General features: G+C 45.7%; 1 protein-coding gene across 1 annotated transcript; it reads left to right on the top strand.

Annotated features, from left to right (window-relative positions):
- Positions 1-8,700: 8,700 nt before the first annotated feature.
- On the top strand, positions 8,701-21,477 carry LOC128084155 (T-box-containing protein TBX6L). Its single transcript, XM_052690008.1, has 9 exons — positions 8,701-8,917; positions 12,599-12,743; positions 13,683-13,785; positions 14,237-14,401; positions 14,651-14,797; positions 15,288-15,358; positions 16,472-16,563; positions 17,412-17,604; positions 18,408-21,477. The coding sequence occupies exons 1-9, from the start codon at positions 8,902-8,904 to the stop codon at positions 18,832-18,834; spliced, it is 1,359 nt and encodes a 452-aa protein (XP_052545968.1). The 5' UTR covers positions 8,701-8,901; the 3' UTR covers positions 18,835-21,477.
- Positions 21,478-23,515: the final 2,038 nt, after the last annotated feature.

The raw sequence follows: 23,515 nt of genomic DNA, 5'->3' as shown, positions 1-23,515 counted from the left end.
TGTTCAGTCCATCCAGTTCCACTCCAGCTCAGCAGTGGCTGTGATAGTGAGGTGATAAGATTTAAATGGAATTTTACAAGTTTGTTTTGCAGTAGATGGTCAGAAAGAAGCCATGCAAATTCCCTGCTCAATTATATGCTGTTTTCATAAATGCATCCTATGATTATATTTAGCTTTGTTTCACTGATGGAAACAAAAGCTTTGCATTTGCTGCAGAAAACCACATAAACTATCTCTAATGTAACCTCCTTAGTATTACCACATTTTATAGATGGAGGTGGCTGAACATTACAGTGTTCCTGAAATGATCTTTGTGGCCATGACAGCACATTTCCAAGGTCACCTTTTTCAATTCCTTTTCAATCCATCTGTCTCCGGCTTTGCATGAGACAAAGGAGCATCTCTCAATGCAGAATGTGCTTAAGTAGGAGAAGAGAGACAGGCAGAAGTTTGTGTTCTAGCACCATTCAGTTTGCCTGTGTTCGTTAATACAATTGATCATTTTTCCAACTTTAGACATAATTAAAAAAAAAAGATCTAAAATCCTACGGTGAAATTTTCCATGGCTTTGTTCCATGGAAGCCTTTGAAATCTCAGACCATGGCAGTAGCTGACTTTAACAGCAACAGCTACATAGGGAAAAGCACTGGAGCATCCAGTCTGGCCTTCTGCTTATCACACACCACTGGATTGCCTTTAGATCCAGGGAGCCCTGTAGCTGCAGTGTGAGTAAGGCAGTGAAATTGTCAGCTTAAACTTGTGTGTTACTGACAAAGCTCAGGAAAGTATGAGGTGCCCTTAGTGTGTACCTCCTGTTGTAATGGGATAGACTGGAATTAGGTGAGGTAGCAGACAATGGGGCAGGCAGAATCCCATTCTGTCAACACTTGGCACTGATTTTTGTCCTCTCTCTCTACACAGCACATAGGAACAAGGTGTTGTGTCACCCTGCTGTATCTGCTGGCACACTGATGAAAAAGTGCTGAGAACACATGGTAACTTCACAGCTGTTTCTGGCATTGCTGTCATCCATCTCTTTTTGTGAAATATGGAGATTCCTTCTGAAAGTAAGACTAAAATATATACCACACACTGTAATAGTGTCTTTAAAAAGAAGCTCTGCTTTTATTCCAATGGTAGAATGCAGTGACAGAAACAAGAAAGCTGGTGGGGTTCGTAAGGGTAAATGTAATTGTTTATCACCCCAGAAGCCAGTGTATTTGTTTAAAAATGCTGATTTGATATAGAAATTACCTTTTTCTTACGAGTGTCTGGGCAATAATGTTCCCTGATTTCAGCAGCTGATCTTGTACTTTGTCAACAGCAGTTACTGTGTGCTGCTTTGTGCTGTCCGCTTCTGATCAGAAAACATGAGCATGTTGCTTCCCTGATGCTCTCTCTTCCCCTATCATCAGTTCATTTTCTTTTGTTTCCATTTCTTACCTTTGCTTTTCATCTTTCACTTTTCTTACTCCACTGATCCAACTGTTTTCTTTTCTGTTTGTCCTTGTATTTTGTGTGCTACTGTCCCAGGTTACCCAACTGAAGATGGGCAATGATGCATTTCTAAAAAGGCTTCCAGGAAAGCAGATGCAGCTGTAAGCATCTGTCAGTAAGTTTTTTTTTAACTACAAGTTCCAGTTATACCAAAGATCTGGGCTGCTTCTGCTTCTCATTTCAGTGGAAACCACCTCCCTTTTACTTTCCCAGCAGCAGTTTCATCAGCAGTGGCAGGAACACTGTTAGAGACAGGAGATGCAAGCAGTGAAGAGTGTTTTGAGACCACTCTTGATAAGAACTCTAGAAGTCAGATAACATTCATGATAAAAACAACTCCAGCAGCAGCTCTGTGTAGAAGCATAATAACAGTGTAATAACAGTGTAAGGGGGTGGCAAAATCAGTAGAGCCATAATTGATAATATTTAATCTGTGCTCAAGAGGAAGGCTTGCTCTTAAATATGACTTCCTTTCTTCCTGCACACTCCCCAGCACTCGTAGAAGAACTTAGATATTTCTATGGAATTTACATTACGTGGGTTGGATCTACATTTGGTTGACAGGCACAGATTGGCTTGTGAGTTGCCAGCCATTGAAAGAAAGTTTTCCCATCACAAGAGGAAAGGCTGTGATTGTAAGAACGGAACCTGTTGTGTGTGCATTAATGACTGTCAAACTAGAGGGGAAAGCAATTCTAAGTCGTTTATTCTTCAGTAGATTAAATCCAGTATTTTCAGTGTAATGTGGTCCTAGACACCCTTATTGTCCTCACTCCATGTGGAATTTGTCCATATAATGTTCACGTAGCTCAAAGCTGTGGGTCGTTCCTTGGTCTCTCAAGGAATTGCAAACAGTGTATTTAAATCATTCAAGTTCCTGATGCTCTTAACAACTTAAAAGCAGTTGTCCACGATAAGAGGGCTAATTTTTAATTTTTTTTTAAGAATGCATCTATCCAGAATGATGGTAGGCTTTTATATTCACAGCAGGGAGCACTGTGAGGTTTAAATATCCCTTTAATCACTAAGGATGTAATAAAAACAAGAAGAGTTCTTTGAGCTGCAGAGTGTTACCCAGGGAAAAATCTACTCTGGAGCTTACAGATGTGAGTTGAAGAGACAAACTGGGCCATAAAATCCACAACTACGGACCAAACCGGCTCAAAGTTGGTCTGTAGCTGCCCATCAGGAGCTGAGACTCGGAGGGGGAAAAAGGCCATTCAGCACCTCTAGAGCCATAAGAGCCAGGTCATAAACATTTCACAATTTGCCTGGTAGGGGGAGGGAGCCGTGGGTCTGTGATCCTGCCTGAAGTTTGTGCCACGGCTTCGGCTGCAGCAAAGAATGAGTATGAGGACTTTGTTCACATGAGGAGAATGGAGGAAAAAATCTAGGCAGATAGAGACTGCAGCAAAGCAGTGAGGTGGGAGCTGTGCTTGGTTGTGTACATCAATGTGGGTTTTTGACAGCTTCGTCTCATTGCAGGCATGAGGGATCCTGAAATCTGACAGGTGCTGCTTTACTGTCACTGGTGATTCTGGTGATTATTACCTGAATATGCACGTGGGCACCAGTGTCATTTTGCTACCAGGTGATGAACAAGTTGGGTGAGAAAAAGCACAGCTTGGATTCTCTCCAAGGACTTTTTACTTAATTGCCTAGATATTCCCAGCTCTTTGTTACTGGCTTCAGACTTTCCTACAGATTATATATGTCCCATTATAATACTCTGTGTCAGCTTTCAAAAACTGCTCGCAGGGTATCTCCATGGTTTGGTTAGACATCCTGTGGGCTCAGCTCCTTTCTTCTTGTGAGATGTAGGCAGAGAGTAGTATGTAACTGTGGCTATATAACTTCATAATTCTTTTCTAAGGAAATGATAAAATTATAAAAGGAAACAAATGCATTTTACTTTAGTAAAATGAAACAAAAATGCTTTGAATCCAAATCTGCTACATATGTTTTAACTGTTCTGTTCTCTCATGCTTTCTGTGGTGCTCGTTGTCTTTCTGAGCATTCTTTAGAGTCACTGGTGCTGCAGGAACTGAGCTCTGCTCTGCTCTGCAGAGCTCACAACAGTCTCTCTTTGAAGATGGTCCCTTTGATAGGGAGTTATACAGTTTATTGACTTCATGTTTTGATTAGAACCTTGCTGTGATAAACAGTATATGGAAACTTTCTTAGGAAACCGAGGGAACAAATCTGTGTTGGCAAAACAAAGCAGCTTGCAAAATGCCTTGCATTAATTGAGTCTGGCTTTTTATCTGTTAATGTATTGACTCAATCAGCACTTCGCACACCAACAGAAAGGATCCTTTGCAGAAACCAAAGTAGCATTACTGTATCTGCAATCTCAGAAATCCAAAAGTCTGGCTTTGGCCTGCTGCTTTTCTTGCAGAGGTGGTTTTTGTCAGGTTGCTGAAGTTCTGTTCAGCACAATCCATCCTGCTCAGGAATTTTTTCTGACCTCGATTCATGGTTAAATTGAACTGCCAGCAGTTCTTAAGCTCTGCATAATGTTTCTCTTCTTTTTCCTGCACGCACAATGTGTATCCATGTAAAAATACCGATGCACACTGCTTGCCCGGAACTGCTTGCTGCCTGTTCCTGAGGCAGACCCTCCATGCCTCCTTGCAGGACCCCAGGTGTGTGAGGATAGAGCCTTCCCCGGGGCAGAAGAGGACCCACAGCACCATCGGCATTGTGCTGGGTGGCGCTTTGCTGCACTGCAGAGCCGTCCTTGCTGACTGAATGTGCTTTTTGTGGATTTGAGTGGGACAGAGTGCTGAGCTGTGTCTGGGAAGCACAATGGGCCGACAGGAAAGCAGTGCACCTAACATCAGGAGTCTGTGAAAACTTGAAAGAGCTCCAGACAGATATGCTTTGCATTTGACTCTGGACTGCAGCCTTTGAGGCCAAACTCAGCCTTCAGTGTTAAGTGGCTGTTAAGCATTTCCCTTCTTGTCTCAATGCTAACTAACTGCTGGGTGCATATTCTAGGACAGCTGGGGAGGGCGGATGTGATAAAGGGGAGACAGAAGAGCATCTTTTTAGTTCAGGAGCCACAGCTTTGTGGCCAGATACCTCAATCCACAAACCTGCAAGAGGAAAAGCCTGTGTTAAACATCTAATGCACTACTTTTCATTTGCATGGGCCACTTTCACATGTTCCCTTCCAAAAGAGATCCCCATCCCTGCTCAGGGGCATAGGCAAGCAGCCATCCATGCAGCACACTGTGTCCAGATGCCTGTTGTGAATTCGCGTTCAGCTGCTACCAACAGGTCCTCTCCAACCAACTGTTTTGTTTTACCAAATGTGATTTTGCTTTCTGAGAGCACAGGGAAGATTTGGGGGTAATACAGCGTGGGACTCAGCATGGGGCTTTCGGCCTTACAAAGGTCAGTCTGCTGCGGGGCCTCTTGCTGGGGTCCTGGGAGTGGAATGGCTGAACACAAATGCAGTGTAACACGTGAAGACACCAAGCAACTTTTACCAGGAAAAACTCATTTGAACCATCTGCCACTGTGAGAAGATGCTGTGCTGTGGAAGCTGAAGTCGGTCAGTAACAAGGACAGGCAGTTGCAGTCTTAGGCTGGCACAGCCTAGCAGCAATACTTCCATCAGTTTTTTTCCTCTGGATAAACACTGCTTTTCCCCACAGCCCTTCCTGTGCATAGCCAGGCCATTTGCTCTGTACACGTTAAACCTGTATCTGAGGGACAGACTGGTGGGCTCTAAAGCCAACTGGAGAGTTTAAGGCTGCTTCTTGTTTTTTAAGTATGAAAATAGGTAGCTATCTATTTATTTGATTCTGAGTCCTGTTAATGACACACTTTCTACATTTTCAGTGTTCATCCTCTGCAGATCAGATGGCAGAGTGTCCTTCATAAAGAGTTGCCAAGATGCTCTGATGCTGTGGCCTACATACACCAGGTGAAAATCTGCTGAGTTGCATTTAAATGACAGTAAGGCTATCCTCATGCTTCAGAGGGAAGTATTTCTTAAACGTAGTTAGCACTTCCCTGTGCTACTTTTGCTGGCTTGTACAAACTCAGGCAAACAACACTGCTTCTCTTGGAATCATTCATGTCCCACACTGGAAGAGGCCCATAAAGATCACTGAGTTCAACTAACTGCCTGACAGTAACTTTTACACCTTGTGCTTGATCCTGTTCTTAGGGCAGAATGGTGTCCTAGAAATTCTGCTGGATGGAGCTGGTGCAGCCACCTGCAGACTCAGATCCCAATAACCAGAGCCTCCCCCCAGCTGGCACACATGATCTTCTGTGGCTTGAGAGCTCCCATCACCAGCCAACCAGGCAGAGATCACCTCATCTCAAAGGGCTCACAGTTCAGAAGGGAGAAATGGGGGAAGGAGTGCTAAGGGTTAATGCTTTACATGCAGGAGAACTGCCAGAAAACATTTGCCTTACTACAAAACACAGAGGGGAATGTTTCTTTCCTATCACCTCCTCAGAGAGGTGCAAAGCAAAAGCTCTTGGCTTCTGCTTTTGTCATCACTCATCCTCTCCCTCTGCGCTGCCCTAGCTCATCCTCTTCAGCACAGCAGAACCTCCTGTTAGAGCTAGGCAGTGCAGGATTTTTACCTGCTGCTTGCAGTGAGCTTTGAGCAGAGCTGTACATCGCTGACTTCTCACTGTGGAGGTGCATCCCATGTCCGCTCTCTCTGCCTTCCCTTTCCTCCCCCAGCCCTCCAATTTGCCAATGAATTGTTAGACACCATTCACCTCTGACTTCCCAGCAAACAGCCCAAGGCATTCTATGTCTAAGGACAGACAGACAGGAGAGTGATGTGCTAAATTCCCCTTTGGCGAGTAATGAATTTCACGGAGATTACTCCTTTAGCCATGCTTTCCAGGAATAATAACAAATTTACTTTTTTTCACTTTTAAAACCTCTCCAGTGCAACTAGAAGGGCTGGGAAATAGCTAGTTCTTAACTAGTCATGGGTAATTAATGGCTCCACCTTCCCCATCAATCAGCTGGGAAAAGACAAAAGGATTTGAGTGCTTGCAGCAAATGTGTGTTCTCCAGACATGTTGATAGGCAGTGTGCAAATGAAGTGGCAGCAGGAGACCATCTGATGCCTTTTCATGGAAGAAGCAGTAAGTCATGATACATCCCACGCTCCTGTCAGGTAAAGTCTGAAATTCCCAGTGCTGCTGCTGCTGCTGTGTGGTTTCTGACTGTGTGGGATGTGATCCATCTTAATAGTATCTTGAATCTGACCCAATTTTTGATCCATTTTCCCTTTTCAGATTCTGATTACAGTCATTGTTTCTGCTTTCTGCAGTTAAAATACTAGCATTGCAAAAGCAGGACATGGGAAGCAGATTGGATGCTGGCTTCCCTTCTGTGGCAGAGCAGAAAAGCATTTCTGCATCCTGTTCCATTTGTGTCTGGTAGTGACTCTGAGAGCACAAGCAGAGGAGATTTGACCTTAATACCATTCACAGTTGATCTTTTTCCTTCCGATTTGTCCTTTGACGTGTAATAAAGTCTTCAGTTGAACTACGAGTTATGTGACCCCACTACACGACAGCCTCCACCTCAGTGGGACTGAGACCCCCGGTTTGGATTTAGCTGAAGAAAAGCCTGCAGTCTTCTGTGTTGCCTGGTACTTTAGAAGGGAGGTCAGGAAGGCCTTTGGAGGATGTGGTCCCACAGAGTTGCCAGGAGCCGATGGACAGTCTGCAAGCTATAAAACACTCCTCAGGACTTACCAAACTCTCCAGCTTCTTTCTTGCCACAATAAACAGTGGCCTTTCTTGTACTCCCTGCACAGTACTGCCTGAAATTCAAATAATGATAAAAAAGAGCCATAATGAAAATCCTCTGAATAAATTCTTTGTCCTCGTTGCATGTTGTTGCTTTCCCTAGTCCAGGAAGAACTACATGCAGAACTGAAGGGATGTTTTTCTATAGGAACTGACTGCAAACAAATTCAGATTGCTTTGCATATCAGTCTAAAAATCAGATGTCCCAATAATGTCATTAACTGAATAAAAAGTGCTGATTTTATTCTGAGCAAAACAAGACCATGAATCATCTGCAGCCTCAGAGTGCTGCTCTTCGAGATGAAGCAGGGAACTCCTGAGTTTGTTGTGCAGGATTCAGTTCTGGCCCATTGAGACTGATATCCTGCTTTCGACCTCCTCTTTTTGAACTCTATATTTGACCTATAAATGTTAGTATAGCAGTTTCTAAACGTGAATGCACCTCTTCACCGAGGTGCAGTGGCTGGTTTGTGACCTGAAGCATGAGGCTTGATTGCTGTCTTAGCACTTGTAAGCACTTGTAAGTACAAAAGCTAATGGTCACACTTGCAGAATAAACTAATTAAGGGAAAGCACTGCAGTCCTCCGGTTTGTGCGCAGCCTTTCATTCAGTAAGGGCAGGCCTAAATAAAACCTGTGCCTGATCCACGCTTCAGATTTTTAGGTCACTTGCACCAGTCCAGCTGAAGGAGGTTGGTGCCAGTAAAATGGTGTGCTGGCATAGCTGTGTTGTTAAAGCCATGCAGCTTTCATTGGCGAGGCGCTACTGAAAAGATAAATTGCGAGCTTGAGGACGTCTGATGCAGCAGTGAGAGTCATGCCTGTGAAAAATGATAAAGTAGGAAAATTAACTGTAGTTAAAGGCTGTGAATGGAGAGATTGGCTAGCCTTACCTGATGCACTTCTGTTAGTGGAGAAGACATCTTCTGGTGGATGCATACCTTACTGCAGCATCTCAGTTTTGAGATGGTCTCAAACTTTAAGTTTTCCACAAGCTGTTAATCGCTCGGGAAGGAAACAGCTTCCTGGTTCTTCCACCTTTCCTGATCTGATATAAAGGGGTTCTGTGCTCTGGACGTGAGAGTTTAATCAAATCCTTGCAATAGCCAGACAGAATTATTTCCTTACTGGTTAAAGGGCTTTTAGGTATTTATTTATTTGTAGGTAAGTCTTCCAGTAGTGATTTTAGTCTATTTGTTTAGAAGTGTGTTAGCAGTAAATCAAGGTGCATTTCCCCTGTAGGGTTTCCTGTATGTCAAAGCCATGTTAATTCTCTTTGATTTTCTTCCCTTAGCCCCAGCCATTGCTGCAGATCCTTCCTCTCTTTGTCCCTTCGGACATCAAAGGATTGCAAGGGGACAGCCCTGGCGAGAAGCTCCTCCCTGCTCATTAGCCTCCATAAAACAGGAACTCACCTTGGCTAGCTGTGCTTGGAGTCCCATCCGCTTCTCAGTCACTCTTGACACTGGAACTCAGATGGAAGGGCTTTTGCTTGCTTCAGGACATCAGACCTGCTTTTGAACTGGACTATTTTGGCTCCCTTATTGAGAATTCTGGTGGCTCTCCTGGCTGTGTGACTTCCTAGACTCCACGTTTCATGGAAAAATGCAAGTTTTACCAGGTAGGTGCAGCTCTCCCTCCTATTCCATCTCGCGCAGAAAGGTCTTCGATTTATGCCAAAAGTGTGCAATAATTTTAGACAGAGAGTAAGTGCTCCTAGGGATACCAGTGCTTTAATTGTGTGACTAGAGATCATAATAATTGTTATCATTACTGGAGTTTTGAGTGTTCTTGGTGAGCCTTGGAAGATGTTTTGCAAGGCAGTAGGTGTCCACTCACAGCTGTGCCCAAAATTCCCTTATTTGTATCGCCTTGTGCAATATAATTCTGAAGGATAGAGGTTTTATCTGCATACTGTCTGTGAAGTAAGTTCCTTTGGGTTGAAGGCCACAGAAGGTTTGGAAATATTCCTTATTTTGCTATGAGCAATTCAGATGCAAACTGTCCTTTTTGTCTATCCCTGTCTTTTTTCTGCCCTGTGAAAGTGAAAACCCGAAGGACACATAGCCTACAATTTCTACCATCTTTTTATGCCCAAGCACAGTATCTTTTGTTTCCATAGCGTATTATTTATGTTTTTCTTCATCAGTCCTTCTCTTAACATACCATTAACCTCTTCTCTATGGGACATGATCAGACTGGGCACGATGACAGATGTGCACTGGGAAACTGAGGACCAGACCAGAGGCACCACATTTGTCAGTGTAGCTGATACCTAGGTTTAGCCCAGTGTTTTCCAATGCATTGCAATGAAAAGACTGCTTATGTAGCTCAAGCATGCAGTTCACCTACACTGAGAGGTTGGCTGGGTATTCTCAGCTTTTTTTTTCTCTGCTGTTGTAGTGTTGTTTCATGGGCAGAATACACATACAGTCGCTCAGATAACTTCTGCCTTCACCATGGTTTTGGGGTTTTGTCAAACCTTCCATAGGGTACTGATTCATGCTGCCACATCAAGAGAATTTTGACTTAAGAAGCAACAGTGCAGTCCCTCACTGTGTTAAAGATTCCAGCTGTTTCAGAAGTTACCTCATGTTCTTATGGAGTCATTTTTGGTGCACGACCCTACACAGCAGAAATAGGACTGCGTGCCTTTGAGAGGTGAAGCTGTAGCACTAGTAGTGCTTCTGTTAGAGCCAGAATCTTTGTGTTCTGGGAAGCAAGGTGCCCTCCAAAGTGTGGAGGTGTTTCTTGGCGCTTTTAAGGTCAGAGAACATGGGTTTCTTTGGCCGTTGTCAATATTAATATATCCAGTAGCTTTATATATGTTTGTGTGTTCCTTCCCTGAGGATTCTAGGTAGCTGTTCACATTAAGCTTCTTCACGGAGACAAATTCAGCATCACCCAATTTACTCTCATTTCCCTTCCTCTCCTTTCCGTCACCAAAATAGGAAAAAGATATATGCAACCTATTGTAGTAATAAACCAAAGCACAGGCTGCTCTTATTTGTATCAGGACTTTAAAGAACAGCGTGGTATTGAGTGAAGATCTCTTAATTTTCAGTGCTGGCCTTTATCATAGCAGCTGTCTTCCCTTACAACCTCATGAAGTGTATGTTTTAGAACGTGCTACATGCAAAATGGTAACAGCAGTGATTGGTTTTCAGGTAACGTAGAACTAAAATTCTTGGAAGATGTTTAAAGCTCTCTCAAACCATTCTTACAATAAAAACTAAACTACATAGAAGGGGAAACATCGGGAGTACAAACTTAATGCAGTTCAGTGCTTGGACACCTCACTGCAGACCTCTTTGTGCTGTAATTCCAGAGTCTTTGTGGCTCTGAGCATGGCTCTGAGGTTAGCTGAGTCGGCACCGACTGGGAGTGAATTCAGAGCACCTTGCAGGCCAACTTTTGGCTCTGCCAGGCAAATCTGAATTCTGTCCTGCGAAAGGATCCATCACTGCAGACTCCCATTGAAGCCAATTGATGTGACTTTGTGGCAGCTGTGTGCCTCTGTTAGCAAGCTCGTAGCTTTGTATGCAAACTGTTCATATCCTGTTTCTCAGCCTCAGATAGGGCACACAAAACCTGTGACAAGAAGGACGTTAGCAACATTTTAAAGTCTTTGCTGCAGTGTTGACTGTGTGCCTGGCTCTTGGCCCTCGTCACTCATACAGGTTCATTGGTGAAACCAGGTTACAACATCTGCCTTTGATTTTTAATTCAGTGTAGAACTTTTGCTTTAGTTCCTTTTGATTTGTTTGGAAGTCTCTCAGTGAGGACCCCCGAGATCTGCCTTGTTGCAGGCTCATTTAATGGCTTTGGAATTTGCTTACAAAAATGTTAATTGTAAAATTCATTTGGGGGAAGGAGTGAGCATCTGTCGAGCTAATCAAAATCTGTTTGCATGTATTTGTGACTGCATGACTCCTGTGGGAAATCAGCCTGATTTTATTGTAACTCCTTTTGATACATGCGCTGCGCTGAGCTCCCAGTGCATCGTCTCGTGGCACTTTCATGTCTTTGCAAGAGGATATGAGGGAAGCTTTAGTAAGAAGATGTTAACAGGCTAATCTTAGCGGGCAGACTAGGTGTCACTTCTTAGCCAGTTCATTAATGTCGGATCAAAGCAGAAAAAAGGGTAAAGGCAATTTTTTTTAAATGCCTGAAGACCTTTACAGATTGACAGAATTATGTGTAAGTGTTTCTTAATTCCTGATAGAGGAGGCTAACATCAGGTTGCTTTTGTGGACGTGTGTCACTTTCAGGAAGAAGCTGTTTTCTCTGGAAATAGTTGCCTTCTTTCCATGACTGTTCTCTTAAAGGTGTGACCCAGGGGGAAAAGAAAAAAAAGAAGAAAGATAAAATCCCTTATTTCTGATGCGCTCTGAATAAAATTCAATCCAAGCTAATAGGCAGAGAAGTTTCTGTCTTTAACAAATAGCCAAGTGTGGCTGATAATGCATGGCCAGGAAAGCTGACAGCTGTGCGCTGCTGAAGAGAGCACCTTCCACGTGAGCATCTTGGTGATCTCCATATCTCCATCTCAAGTCTGGTTAAGACCATTCTTTTCTTTTCTTTTTTTTTTTTGGAATATTCAGCTCTGTCTCCTCCCTTTTTTGTCTCCTCTCACATGTGAACCTCCTGTCTGCCCCTTCATAGTCCTCTGCAGTGATTTTTTACCTCTGCTGCCAACTAACTATCTGTTGTTTTCTCCCCTTGCCTGCTGCTACACTTAAAATATTTCCAATCCTTTCAGCTTTCATTTTGGTGAAGTGTTTTGTGTAACCTGTTCATACCAGAACAGGAGAAAAAGCAGATTGTGGCTACCCACCTGTCTGACTTGTAGGATAAAAGAATTAGGCTGGGTTTGTATAACACACAAATCTTTACAAAAGAACTTACCAGCTAAAGCCAAACCTGTTGAGCAAGCCTTTATGTCTTTTGAGCCTTCTAAGCAACAAGAATAGCCTTGGAAGGAAGATAATGGATTTTGCTTTAGAGAATTGTTGTGGCACTGGTTCTTGGCATGCTTCCTGGGTGAAATCACAACATTCACTTACCTGAGCTGAACCAGCGCTGTGGGCTGCGGTGATTTGGGGCTGACAAGTCCCAGAGGAGCATATGGCCAGAGCCCATCTGTTACAGCAACGTGTGGAATTTGGTAGCTTTGGGTACTGGAACTGGGAAGGCCGACTTGAGTGCTGCTTCCTAGAGCCCGATGGGTGAGCAGGAGAAGCTGTTCTGTGCTGGTGCCCTCCTGCCCATCTGAAGTCCCTGTTTTCTCTCTCCCTGGTAGACATTAAAGCACCATGTGAAGCACTTGCATCCCCCAGCCTGGAGCCCTACCCACAGAGCTCCATCACGGTCACCCTGGAGGACATGGGTCTCTGGATGAAGTTTCATCAGATAGGGACAGAGATGATCATCACCAAATCCGGCAGGTGAGGGGACCAGGACAGCTGCCCACGCCGCTCCCTTCTAATCTGTTTGCAAAACTCTGAGCACTCTTATGTCACTTGGTGACCCTCAGACTTGTAGCCAGTTGTTTGCATCTCCCTGCCTCTGGCACATTTTCAGGCAGTCCTGGAGATCCAAACTGCAAAGTGCAAAAGGTCATCGCGGGGCTGATGTGCTGAGAAATCTCCTCTGCTCTTATCTCAGTACTTAACACTGATGTTCTTCCTGTTGCTGTGCTGTTGCTCTGGGAAGTGCCCTGGGCTTCCTTTGCCTCGGTCACAGGCAGCAGCATAGGAGCAGTCAATACCTGGTGTTAATTCTGCATTTGCAGATGAAAATATGGCATATAATGCTAAGCAGGCTATTCTAAGTCTGAGTCATGTTGGAGCTTGTGGTGAAAGAATACAAAATAGGGACGTTTTGTGTCAAAGCTGCTGGGAGCTAAAGTAATCCTGCTGGTAAGAAGGGAGTGTTGAGGCTTTTCTGCAGAGTCAGAAGATGAAAGTGGCAGTGGGGAATGCTGGAATGGAAAGGAAGATGTGCTCCTAGGTGTGCACAGCCCACGCTAGAAAATGCTTTAATCTGTGCTCCCGGTCTGTGGTAGCTGCATGAAGCAGCTGCATGCAAATTCCACTCCTTTTCTTTAAGTTTTCCACTGCTGCAATGCAGGAATTGGAGGCACAAAAGCAATAACAATGTCAGGCCATTAAAGATTGCTGCCATGTTAGTGCCTATTCCACCTAAACCCGTGAGACTGGATAATCAATACATCAATGAGATTGTAAAAATATTTGGTAGCTGGCCTGTATAAATACCACTACCAGAACTTTGTGCAGCAGAGAGTAAACATGACCTGCTGCTTCTGTAGGTCGTTAAACAGCATTTGCTAAGTACAGAAATCCTTACATTCATTTCTCCTTCAGACGAATGTTTCCACAATGCAAAATCAAAGTCTCTGGCTTAATCCCATATGCCAAGTACCTCATGCTGGTGGATTTTGTGCCTGTGGACAACTTCAGGTACAAGGTAAGCACTTTAGATGATAAAAGTTATGCTTTAATTCCATTTTTGTTTGAAATAGATTAATCTTTATGCTTCAGTGGCCAGGCTGATAAATAAATAGTCTTTGGACGACATTCAGAAGTAATTGGTGGATTTTCTGCCTCTCTGGAGCTATTTGTCACTTTTGCTTGGGGAGCAGCTGAAAAGGTAACTGATCTCCGTTGTAACTGGTACAGTTTTGATCATGATTAATGTCAGACTTCTTTGATGGCCACTGGGAAAAAGGGAGAAAAAATGAGGCCCAAGCTTGGAGCTGTTTTGGTAAAACAATCATGGCTCTCAAGAGATAATCTGCTGCTTGTCAGGATTGCATGCCTCAGAGGAATCCTCCACATCAGACAGAGAAGCAGAGTTGCCAGGGCTATTTAAAATAAGTCACTTTTTAAGCTCTAGCTTTCCATCTTTCTCTTCACAGTGGAATAAAGATCAGTGGGAAGTTGCTGGAAAAGCAGAGCCCCAGCTCCCTTGTCGCACGTATGTCCACCCAGATTCCCCAGCTCCTGGCAGCCACTGGATGAAGGAACCTGTCTCTTTCCAGAAACTGAAGCTCACCAACAACACTCTGGATCAACATGGGCATGTAGGTTGTTGCTGGCCTTTGTGCCACGCTTTCTTGGAATTCATTGCAGGTCGGTGTAAAGTGAAATAAGTGTGAAACATCAGATCATGTGGAAATTAAAAAGATATCCAAGCGCCCTCTCTTCCTTCCTCAGTCCAGCCCTCCTACCTGCCTGCTAGGGAAGGTGCTAACCCGTGCTGTCTGTATAACTTTGCTCAGTGTGTTAGCAGCAGTTGCACATGGAAATCTTTGCCTTTGTCTCTGTGCCAGATCATCCTCCACTCCATGCACCGTTACAAGCCTCGCTTCCACATTGTGCAGGCAGACGACCTCTTCAGTGTTCGCTGGAGCATCTTTCAAGTCTTCAGCTTCCCTGAGACTGTCTTCACTTCTGTTACAGCCTACCAGAATGAGCAGGTAGCGTGCGAGTCCAAAGCACTGCTAAGTACTTTGTCCTTAGAAATCTTGCATAGGAAGGTGTCTCCTCCAGAGCAAATTAACTTGGGTGTCTGTGATGGATAAAGGAAGAAAAATAGGCAAAATATGGTTCTTGCAGAAAATGTCTAGTGAAGGATGGCATTAATTGTGCATATTAATTGCATTAAGTGCACTGTCAGTGACTAACAGAATCCCAAAGATAGCAAAAAGTACAGACAAAAGTCCAGATATTAGGTATTCACCCTTTATATTTCTCTAGTTACGTGAATCCCATCCAAATTCCCACTGACCCTGGGAAAGTCAATTCTCTCTGCAACTCACTCATAGAAGGAACTGCTGGGAGAGCTCAGATACTGTGCCAGGGGCATCCTCCAGCCCCCTGAAAAAGCTGTTGTAGTAAACACCAAGATGAAGATCTTGAAATAATGAAGATCCCAACCAGAACTGAATCCTGGTCCTTTATTTTAAGATCACAAAGCTGAAGATTGACAACAATCCATTTGCTAAAGGTTTCCGGGAGCATGGGAAGAACACTCGAAGGTAAACTGTTTTTTCATCTCAACTTATGTATAACATGAGTTTATCTGAATTATATCCAAGTCCATGCAGCAAAATAGAGCAGCTAGCTCTGCAGAGCATTTTGCTTTGCACATTGCATTTATTTGTATATGGGAATGCTGTGTAGCACCCCCCAGAGACTTAGGGAACAGGAGGAAACAGAATTTCCTACAGAAATATGAGAGATGTGACAGATTTGAGACCTGCATTCCATTGCAAATTGGGTCTAGATTGCAATCTGATACATTAATAGCAGTGATAAAGAGAGTCCACAGTAGATCCTTCTGTCCCTGTGAGATCAGCTTAATTCTCACGTTGGAAGACTCTCACATCTCCTTTCCTCTTGTGTGGAAAGGTGTCTGTACCAACAGGAAATTTTGTCTGTGGGATGGAGGTTGGATGCCATCGAGATGAGATGAGATGGTGAGATGATCTGTCTGCTCTGAGGGCAGCCACTAATTAATGCTGAAAGAAATAACCCTGAAGGAAACCTGTAGACTGGTAATAAAGAGTTTTCCAACCAGAAAATGGTATAAAAATATCTGAGATTTTGTTGCATGAGAAGAAAATCTGATTTCCTGATGAAAAAAGCCAAAAGTGATTCTTTTTGAAAATGTCAGGGATGTTCTTTCTGCTCTCAACAGGACTGTTTCTGACTAAGCTTTGTGTTATTGTCCACTTTGCAAAAAGGCTGCTTTCAAGCAAAATGCCCACCGTACGTATGCCTGTATGTAGAGAATGTGCATCCAGCTTTGGAGCATGCTTACAAACTGTGCTGAAAGCTCCAGAGCTGAGATTTCCGTGCTATTTTTGACTTTTGTACAAGCAAGAAAGGGGCAGCAACTCCCTTTCCAACTTATCCCCAGTATTCTGTGGGGTGAGAGCTCTCCTGGAAGCACATGCAGCATTAGTTAACTCCACGATTCCACTCTGGCACACATTATTCCCTGTGGACCTGTCGTGTTGGTTTGCAAGAAGGTGTAACATGCATAACATCAGAGCTGTTCATCCCACCTTTTGTCTTCCCAGGCCTTTGTCCTGCATACTTATCTAGGTAGAAAGCTAACTTACGACCTAGTCCTGTTTCTTTCCCAGGGAAGGACGAGCCAAATCCCAGAAGCCAAGTCCAGCCAAGGGCCAGAAGAGAAAACTCCCAGAGGAAAAGGAGTCTGGTGCTGAGGAACGTGGTAATTTTAACAAGAACAAACCCAGAGTCAGTCACAAACTGTGCCTAAACCACAGGGGGGATAAGAGGCAGTGGCATACCTCTGATGTTCCTCACTGGAGAGAGAGGTTTGGGCAGAGCCCCTAAAGGCTGCTGCATACATCTTTGCAAAGCTGGAAGGTGGTGCTCACTCCCTAACTCAGGGAGACAGCTTTAGGAGAATGAGCCAACAAATGAACCCTCTGTGAGGCCTTTGCCTCTCTTAGTTTCTGCCTGCAGTCTCCACACGTGCATTCAGTTTGTCTGTCTCAGGATTAAGTCTCTGCATATGGTCCACAGGAGCCTGCTCACATCTCCTGTCATTAGTGACTCCTCCCCAGCTCTGCTGCTCCAGCCTTGCTTTGTGATTGCATGTGATTGAGGGCTGTGCTCTCGTAATGTTTTCTCTTCAACAGTGACACCATCTTGCAGTGTCACCCATGGCTTTCTTCTGCCTGTCTGCCTTGGTTCTCGTTTGTGCAGTTGTGTCAACCCTGGTGCTTGTGCAGCTGTGTTGTGATGCAGATAGGGAACTGATCTCATTTAAAAATGATCTTTACTCTTTTTGCTAGGTTATCTTTAAGCTTGATCATTCCTTGCAAGGGTGAGGGAATGGGGAAAAGCTGAAAGCCACAGTGTAAGAGCAGAAAAAAGCAGCATAGGGCTAGTTCTTTAAGTCCTTTAAGGCGGTGTGGCTGCAGAAGAGGTGATGGTGTGTTTCCTTCCCCCATCCTGCAGTTAATTCAGCTGCTAATAGAACACTGTGAGCTCCCACTCTCTCTTCCCCATTCTCACTTTTTTTCTGTTCTTTCTTCCCCTACTGTGAGTCAGATTTTGAGAAAGATGAGAATGTGGATGTGAAGGAAGAGAGTAACCCCATCGTGGTCAGCAGTGGATATCCCTTCTGGATCTCAGAGCAGAACAGCAGCCATGCCTTTCCTGCAGCATCGCCAGTGCCAGCTGAACAGAGGGAGGGTCCAGCCAGGGAGCAGCAAGTGCCCACACCATCCTACCAGACATACCGGTGAGTCCTGTCTCCTGGTGCTCTTGTCATAAAGCTGCTCTTTAACTGAAGAGATTCCTCCTCTTTTATAGGTTATTTCCTAAGGAAAAATAGCCAGTGTGAGTGAGAAGGCTGTTTTTCTGTTGATGCCTCACTTTTATGATAGGTGCTAGATCAGTGTGGAGATGTCTCTGTAACGAAGCCTCTCTGTTTTACATGCATTCTGAGCATATTCATGTTTTAGTAGTGCTCTTTATTTCCCTGTGCTGAAATGCTTTCCTACCCAACTCTATGTAACAGAACTTGCCTGTCCTTCAGGGGAGTGGAGGACTTCAGTGATTGTTCCTTCCTTCCTGAGTTGGAGTGAGTGGGCTTACCTTCTTTTGGCACTAAATTTTTCAGAGTGAGCAGGACTTGGACTAAAACCCATTTTTACAGTAAGACAAAGCTGTAGATATGGGAGAGTTAACGTGCCATAAGCCAACACGTGAAGTTGGAGAACCCTTTTCAATATGTGTGTAATTCCATTGGAGTACAAGATGGCTCACCTGGCTTTCCTGCAAGCATCTTCACATGATGAATGAGTGTGAAATAGCTGACACATTGTAAATTCCCACCCCAGGCCAAGTCTTCTAGGTACAAGGCCCTCGCAGGGAATACAAAGAGCTAGGTTGTCTTTGTAAGGTGTGCTTGTTTTGAATGGAAAGCGGGTGTTTGAAATGGCAGGGGAAGAGGGCAAGCTCTTTCCCCGGGGATCTGTGTGGGTTTTCAGTGGTTTTCTGCTGCGGTGGGTTTGACTCACTGCTCTCTGCCTTGGGGAACAGGTTCCACGAAGCTGGGGACAGCCAGCAGCTCCCCAGCCGCGACGTCGCCGCCTTGAACGACTTCCGAGCGAGGTGCCACCCCTTGGATCTCGCCTCAGTGCCTGAGCACGATTCCAAACAGCTCCCAGAGGGCTTCACCAACCTGCCTCCACTGCCCCCACCTCTGCCCCCTCCCCAGGACTACACCGGAGTGGTGAACATGGCTCTGGACTCAGTGGGGAAACCTGGAGCTCGAGCGCCAGTGTACAGTCCTTATGGCACTGAGCAAGGCCTTGGGCAGTGGATGGTGCCACCCCACAGCCAGTACAGGGCGATGAGCTACTCAGCCTTCTCCACAGATTACAACACACAAGGGCCTTCGGGACATGCCCACGGGACCATGGCAGAGTGGAGCCAGTACCCACTGTTCCCCTATGCCTGCTGGTGAGCAGGGAGGATCCTTCCCAATGAAAAGACTGAAAGAAAATTGTAAATGAGAACAAATTTGTTCTGGGGTGTTAACCTTGAAGCCTTGTTCATAGAAGGCAAAGAGGCATTGCTGCAGATGGTGGCACTGGATGCCTTCACTTCCTTGTCTCCTTGCACAACAACCCTCATGGTACTTCACAAGCAGCAGCTACACTGCTAGCAGTCCCAGCTGTGTCAGGGCACATCTGGCTCAATCTGTGTGTGTTCTGCAGTGCTTTTTCTCCAGCAGGAATAGGAAACCTCAGGAACTGTGAGAGCGGCAGTGAAAGAGCTGTCGACCTCTGTCCCAGGTGCTTGCATTTGGCAGTTTCCAAAATCCCTTCTTCCCAGGACATGTGTGCAAGGAGATAGGGGCTGAGGAGTTTCAGTAGGCCAGGCCAAGAAGCTGTAGGGGATTTTTGCAAGAATGAGCCAAAAAAGCAATTCCAGTGACCTCTTGAGCGGGTTCATCACTTAGTATAGTCAAGCTAAAGTCTTGCCTTCTTTTCCAGGAGCATATGACAGCAAAACATGCAGTGGTACATGTGGCTGTGGATCATGCAGGCAGGGAAGAGCTTGTCTTCTGCACGAGAACCAGCAGCAAGGCTCTGTGTTGTGTCTGTGTCCCTCATGCCCACCCCTATCCCATCTTCCCTAGATTCGAGGTTAGTGAAACACTTTTCTTTCTACTGGTGGTGGAGGGACATTGTTCACAGAATTCAGGGCTGCTCCAGGGCTCTCCAAAGGCCTGTGCTTGCCAGGAATAGCAGTGCTGGCTTTGACACTGCAGCCTCTGTATTTTGAAGGGAAAGAAGTCTTTCACTGTGAACTTCTTCTTCCACCCCCAGCCACCAGTGAGGAATATAATTTATAGCTGTTGTTGCTGTGCTATGAAAGCTTTGCCTATAGATGCTTCTGACCAGTCTTGTGTCATTCATCAGCCACATACTTTAAAATAATGAACACCACAGGCACTGAACCACATGCTGCACTGCTCCCTGATGCAGTGCTGGGTGCCTCCTGGCTTCTCAGTGCCATCTTCTTGCAGGCTCAAGGATCTGCTTCAGAGTCACTTCCACTGTCAGAACAGTTTGACCTTTGTTACTGCTGTGGTCCCCTCTCCTGGAGGAGCTGTGCTGTCAGTGAGCAGCCCATGGCCCTGTGTGGCAGAGAGGGTTGGAAAGAGACAGTGTCCCTGCCTGCCAAGTCGCCCTGGCTGTGTGCTCCTTTTTGAGATAGGCCTTTTGCTTCTGAGGGAGGACAGAAGTGTTCCGCACTGCTATGCAGAGAACATTGTCTTGTAACACTTCAAATAAACTGCTCTGTAGTCCACAGCCATCGGTGGGCAGTGAGGTGTGTGTGCCAGATGGCATTCTCTGCATGCACTGTGCAGCAGTGTGTGTGAGCAGAGCAGGGCAGCTTTGTGACTGCTGGTGCATCAGGAGTGGTGTGCAGGTGCATGCTGCTCTGCCTGGGTGCCAGCCCTGCACAGCATACGGTGTGGAACTGTGTTTATTACTGTTAAAATGACTTTCAAAAGTAGCCCTGCACGTTTGTGAAACTCAGCTACAGTGACTGCTTCCTTATTTAATTAGAGTATTGCTAATTGGTACTGCAGTGATGATGCGTGCAGAGCAGCTGAGTGAGCAGAGGTGGTCGGTGAGGTTCCCCACAATGATCACTGCCAAGAAAACCTGAACTAACACCCCCTGGCTGGTTGCTTAGCTCTGCTTCTTTGTCTTTGGAGAGCTAGATTGTAATTCCCTCTGTCATAGGCTGATAGTGAGCATGGCCAACTGAAGAGAACAGGCAGCACTGGGAAACCCAGGTGCCAGCAGGATGGTGAGGTGCTGTATCAGACGTCAACCTGGCTTTGGGAGAGCTGCAGTTGGTGGAGCTGGTTTGGCTGTGCAGGGTGAGCCTCAGCCTCGTGCATAGGATTGCTGTTAATTACTGCCTGCTGTTGCAGCAGGACTCCTCGCCCTGCTTCCGTGAATCACCCACCTTATTAGCCAAGTACCTTTGCTTCCACTCTTCTGTCTCTGGTTAGAGGCTGCAGCTCTGCTGTTTGCTGAAGGCCTGACACACGTTGCCTGTAGCTGTGTGCTCTCTGTTGCCGCCGCCTCCCTTTGCAGCTTCCCCTGTCTTGTTTTCTTCAGCTGTGGCATTTAAAATCTGTATGAGCTCGACTGAAATACTGTTTTTGCACGCATGTGAGATAATGTAATGCGTCTCTGACAGCTTCAATAAAAGGAAATGAGACGTGCGGAAGGCAGGCCATTAAGAGCAATAAAATAAACTCGAAAGTGTGGTTTTTTGTGCATCTCTTTCAAGCACACTGCTGGCTCCACTTCAATCCTGTTACCTGGGGCCAGTTCCTACATGACACATGCTGTTGATCTCAGTGTTCTTTGTTCTCTCAGTGTATTCGGAGAGCCCCAGGTTGCCTGCTTGTATTGCTAGATATGACTCAGTCTCTTGTGCTAATTCTTTGCTGCAAATACTTTATTTTCTATACATTTTTACTCTTCTTCTGCAGAGGAGTTACATAAGGATGAGAACAAATGGACTCTCAATGGGATCTAGGTAAATTTCCTATGGGAAATAAAGATCCTGATTTACATTGCATTGTCCTACTGGTTTTTGCAACTTTAAGCCTTGTTTGAGGCTGCTTCAGTGCAGGTAGGAATGGCAGAAAGATGTTCTCTTGCTGCCATTTTTCTACCATAGACAGGCATTGCCTGGTGGCAGCTGCAGGCTCAGGAGGGGCACTGTGATGCTGCTGCCCCATAACCCACACTATGCCTGCTCTAAAGACACCATGGGTCCTCCAGTAGAGCAGTTTCCCCTCGCCTGGCTGTGGCCCATTCATTCAGGCAGCCCTGAGCCCTGCAGAAGGAGCTGCAGTGTCCATCACTGGATCCTCTGTGAGTGTCCTGCCATGCGTTTCCTGCTTTCACCCCTACCCTGGGTCACCTTAAAAGAGGCCGAGCAAGCAGCATCCACCCCTTTTCAGGAACAACAACATTCTTTGAGTCAAATGGTTTTTTATTACAGAACTTAAAAGCCACTTAATTCGCAAACACCGGGTTGGGGTCCCATATGGAGCCTCCTAGCAGGGGGGAGTGCAGCATTTGGCTGACAACAACAACAACAACAAACAGCAGCCATCACCCACCGTGCAAAGCTGTACCAGCACACAGCCCACCACCTCCCTGTGCCCACAGCTGCAGTAGTGCTGATGCTGATGCCTCCAGGTGCACAGGGTGCAGGTGTCTGCTCTTAGCATCCTGCCCTCACCCAAACCGTGCAGCAGAAGGGAACATAATGGGTTTTCCCTGAAGGATGAGGAGTGGGTGTTCTGCTGAACTTTCCCCCTCTGCACTGGGTGGTGTTTGCTCCACAGCCTGCCCTGAGGCTGTCTGGGCTCCTGTAGTATTCAGAGTGATGGTTTTGCTGCTGTTTGTTGTGCTTGTTTCTGCTTTTTCTCCAGGGCTCAGCCCTTGGTTTTCCAGCAGGTGTGCTCCTGGCCAGACTCCTCCTACAGCTCCAGGTAAGCTGGTTTAGCTGCTGTGCTTTGTAGAGCTGTAATGAGATATGAGTGTGGTTTCTTGGGGTTACAGCCAGCGAGAGAAAGTCAGGCATGGGTAGCAGCAGCTTGTAGGCTGCCAGCAGAATGCTAAGCAAGTTGTAAAGTATTTCTCCTCCACAACCCGTGCTCCTTGCAGCATGCAGAGTGCACTGCCCAGAACCAGTGCTGTAGTATTGAGCTCTGGGCCTGAGCAGCAGCTTTAGACAACACCTTAAACAAGTGTGAAGCAGTTCTTTAATGCAGTGGTAACAAGAGGCCCTGCAGCCATGACAAGCAGCCAGTCACCACGTGTGCTGCTCTGCTTGATTTAGTGTTGCTCCTTTTTTGTTTTTCCAAGTGATGTGAGTTTTATGGCACTTTGCTGTATGGTGCTGAATTGCCTCTGACACTTCTGTAATACTCCTCTTTTTTTCCTTGTATGTGCAGGTGTATGACTGCAGCATTCCTGCCCAGACGGTGCCCTGCTTGGTGAGTGGATGGGTTTAATCTCCATCCCCTACAGCTCTCTGGGGGCGTGCTGAGATTTGTATATCTATCTCTCTGACTTTTACTGAAGAGGGAAAACTTTGTGCATCTGGAAAGGAGAACCAGAGAGGGCTGCTAGTAGCACAGGGAGGCACACCACAGCCACTCAGCTGGATGTAGGGCATGGCTCAGGTCTGCTGTCTGTGTCCCCTGTGTGCTGGTACTGCTGCTCCTGCAGTGCTGAGCTGGGGGCCTTGTAGCAGCTCAGGGAGCACTCTGCAGTCTGGCTTTGGCTCTGCCTCCCCATCTGGAAGGGGCTCTGTGGAGGGTGAGGTTTCAGGGTAGCTCAGATAGCCAGCAGCATTCAAGTGAGGGTAGAATGAGAACTGATGCAGACTCAGTATATGTTAGTCTGCACTTTGAGGCATCCCCAGCTGTAAGGCTCAAGGGAGTAAAAACAACAGGCAGCTGAGCAGCAGAGGCATCCACAGCCATAGGGGTACTCTCAACACTGTGCTGAGTGCTACTGATGTGCCTGCCATACAGCCCTTAGGGGCAGGATGAATGACTGTAGTGTCACTAAAAGAAACAAGCCTGGAGCCCC

This window comes from Tympanuchus pallidicinctus, unplaced genomic scaffold (genome assembly GCF_026119805.1).
Source record: "Tympanuchus pallidicinctus isolate F22 unplaced genomic scaffold, pur_lepc_1.0 scaffold25, whole genome shotgun sequence".
NCBI classification, from domain to species: domain Eukaryota; kingdom Metazoa; phylum Chordata; class Aves; order Galliformes; family Phasianidae; genus Tympanuchus; species Tympanuchus pallidicinctus.
The sequence above is the reverse complement of the archived record's forward strand: the minus strand, read 5'-3'. Positions and strand labels throughout refer to the sequence as shown.

Excerpts from the sequence above, each read along its gene's own strand:
- LOC128084155 (XM_052690008.1), top strand. Across the intron at positions 13,786-14,236 it reads TGGACAACTTCAGGTACAAG|TGGAATAAAGATCAGTGGGA; the intron begins GTAAGCACTTTA and ends TTCTCTTCACAG. Across the intron at positions 14,798-15,287 it reads CAGCCTACCAGAATGAGCAG|ATCACAAAGCTGAAGATTGA; the intron begins GTAGCGTGCGAG and ends CTTTATTTTAAG.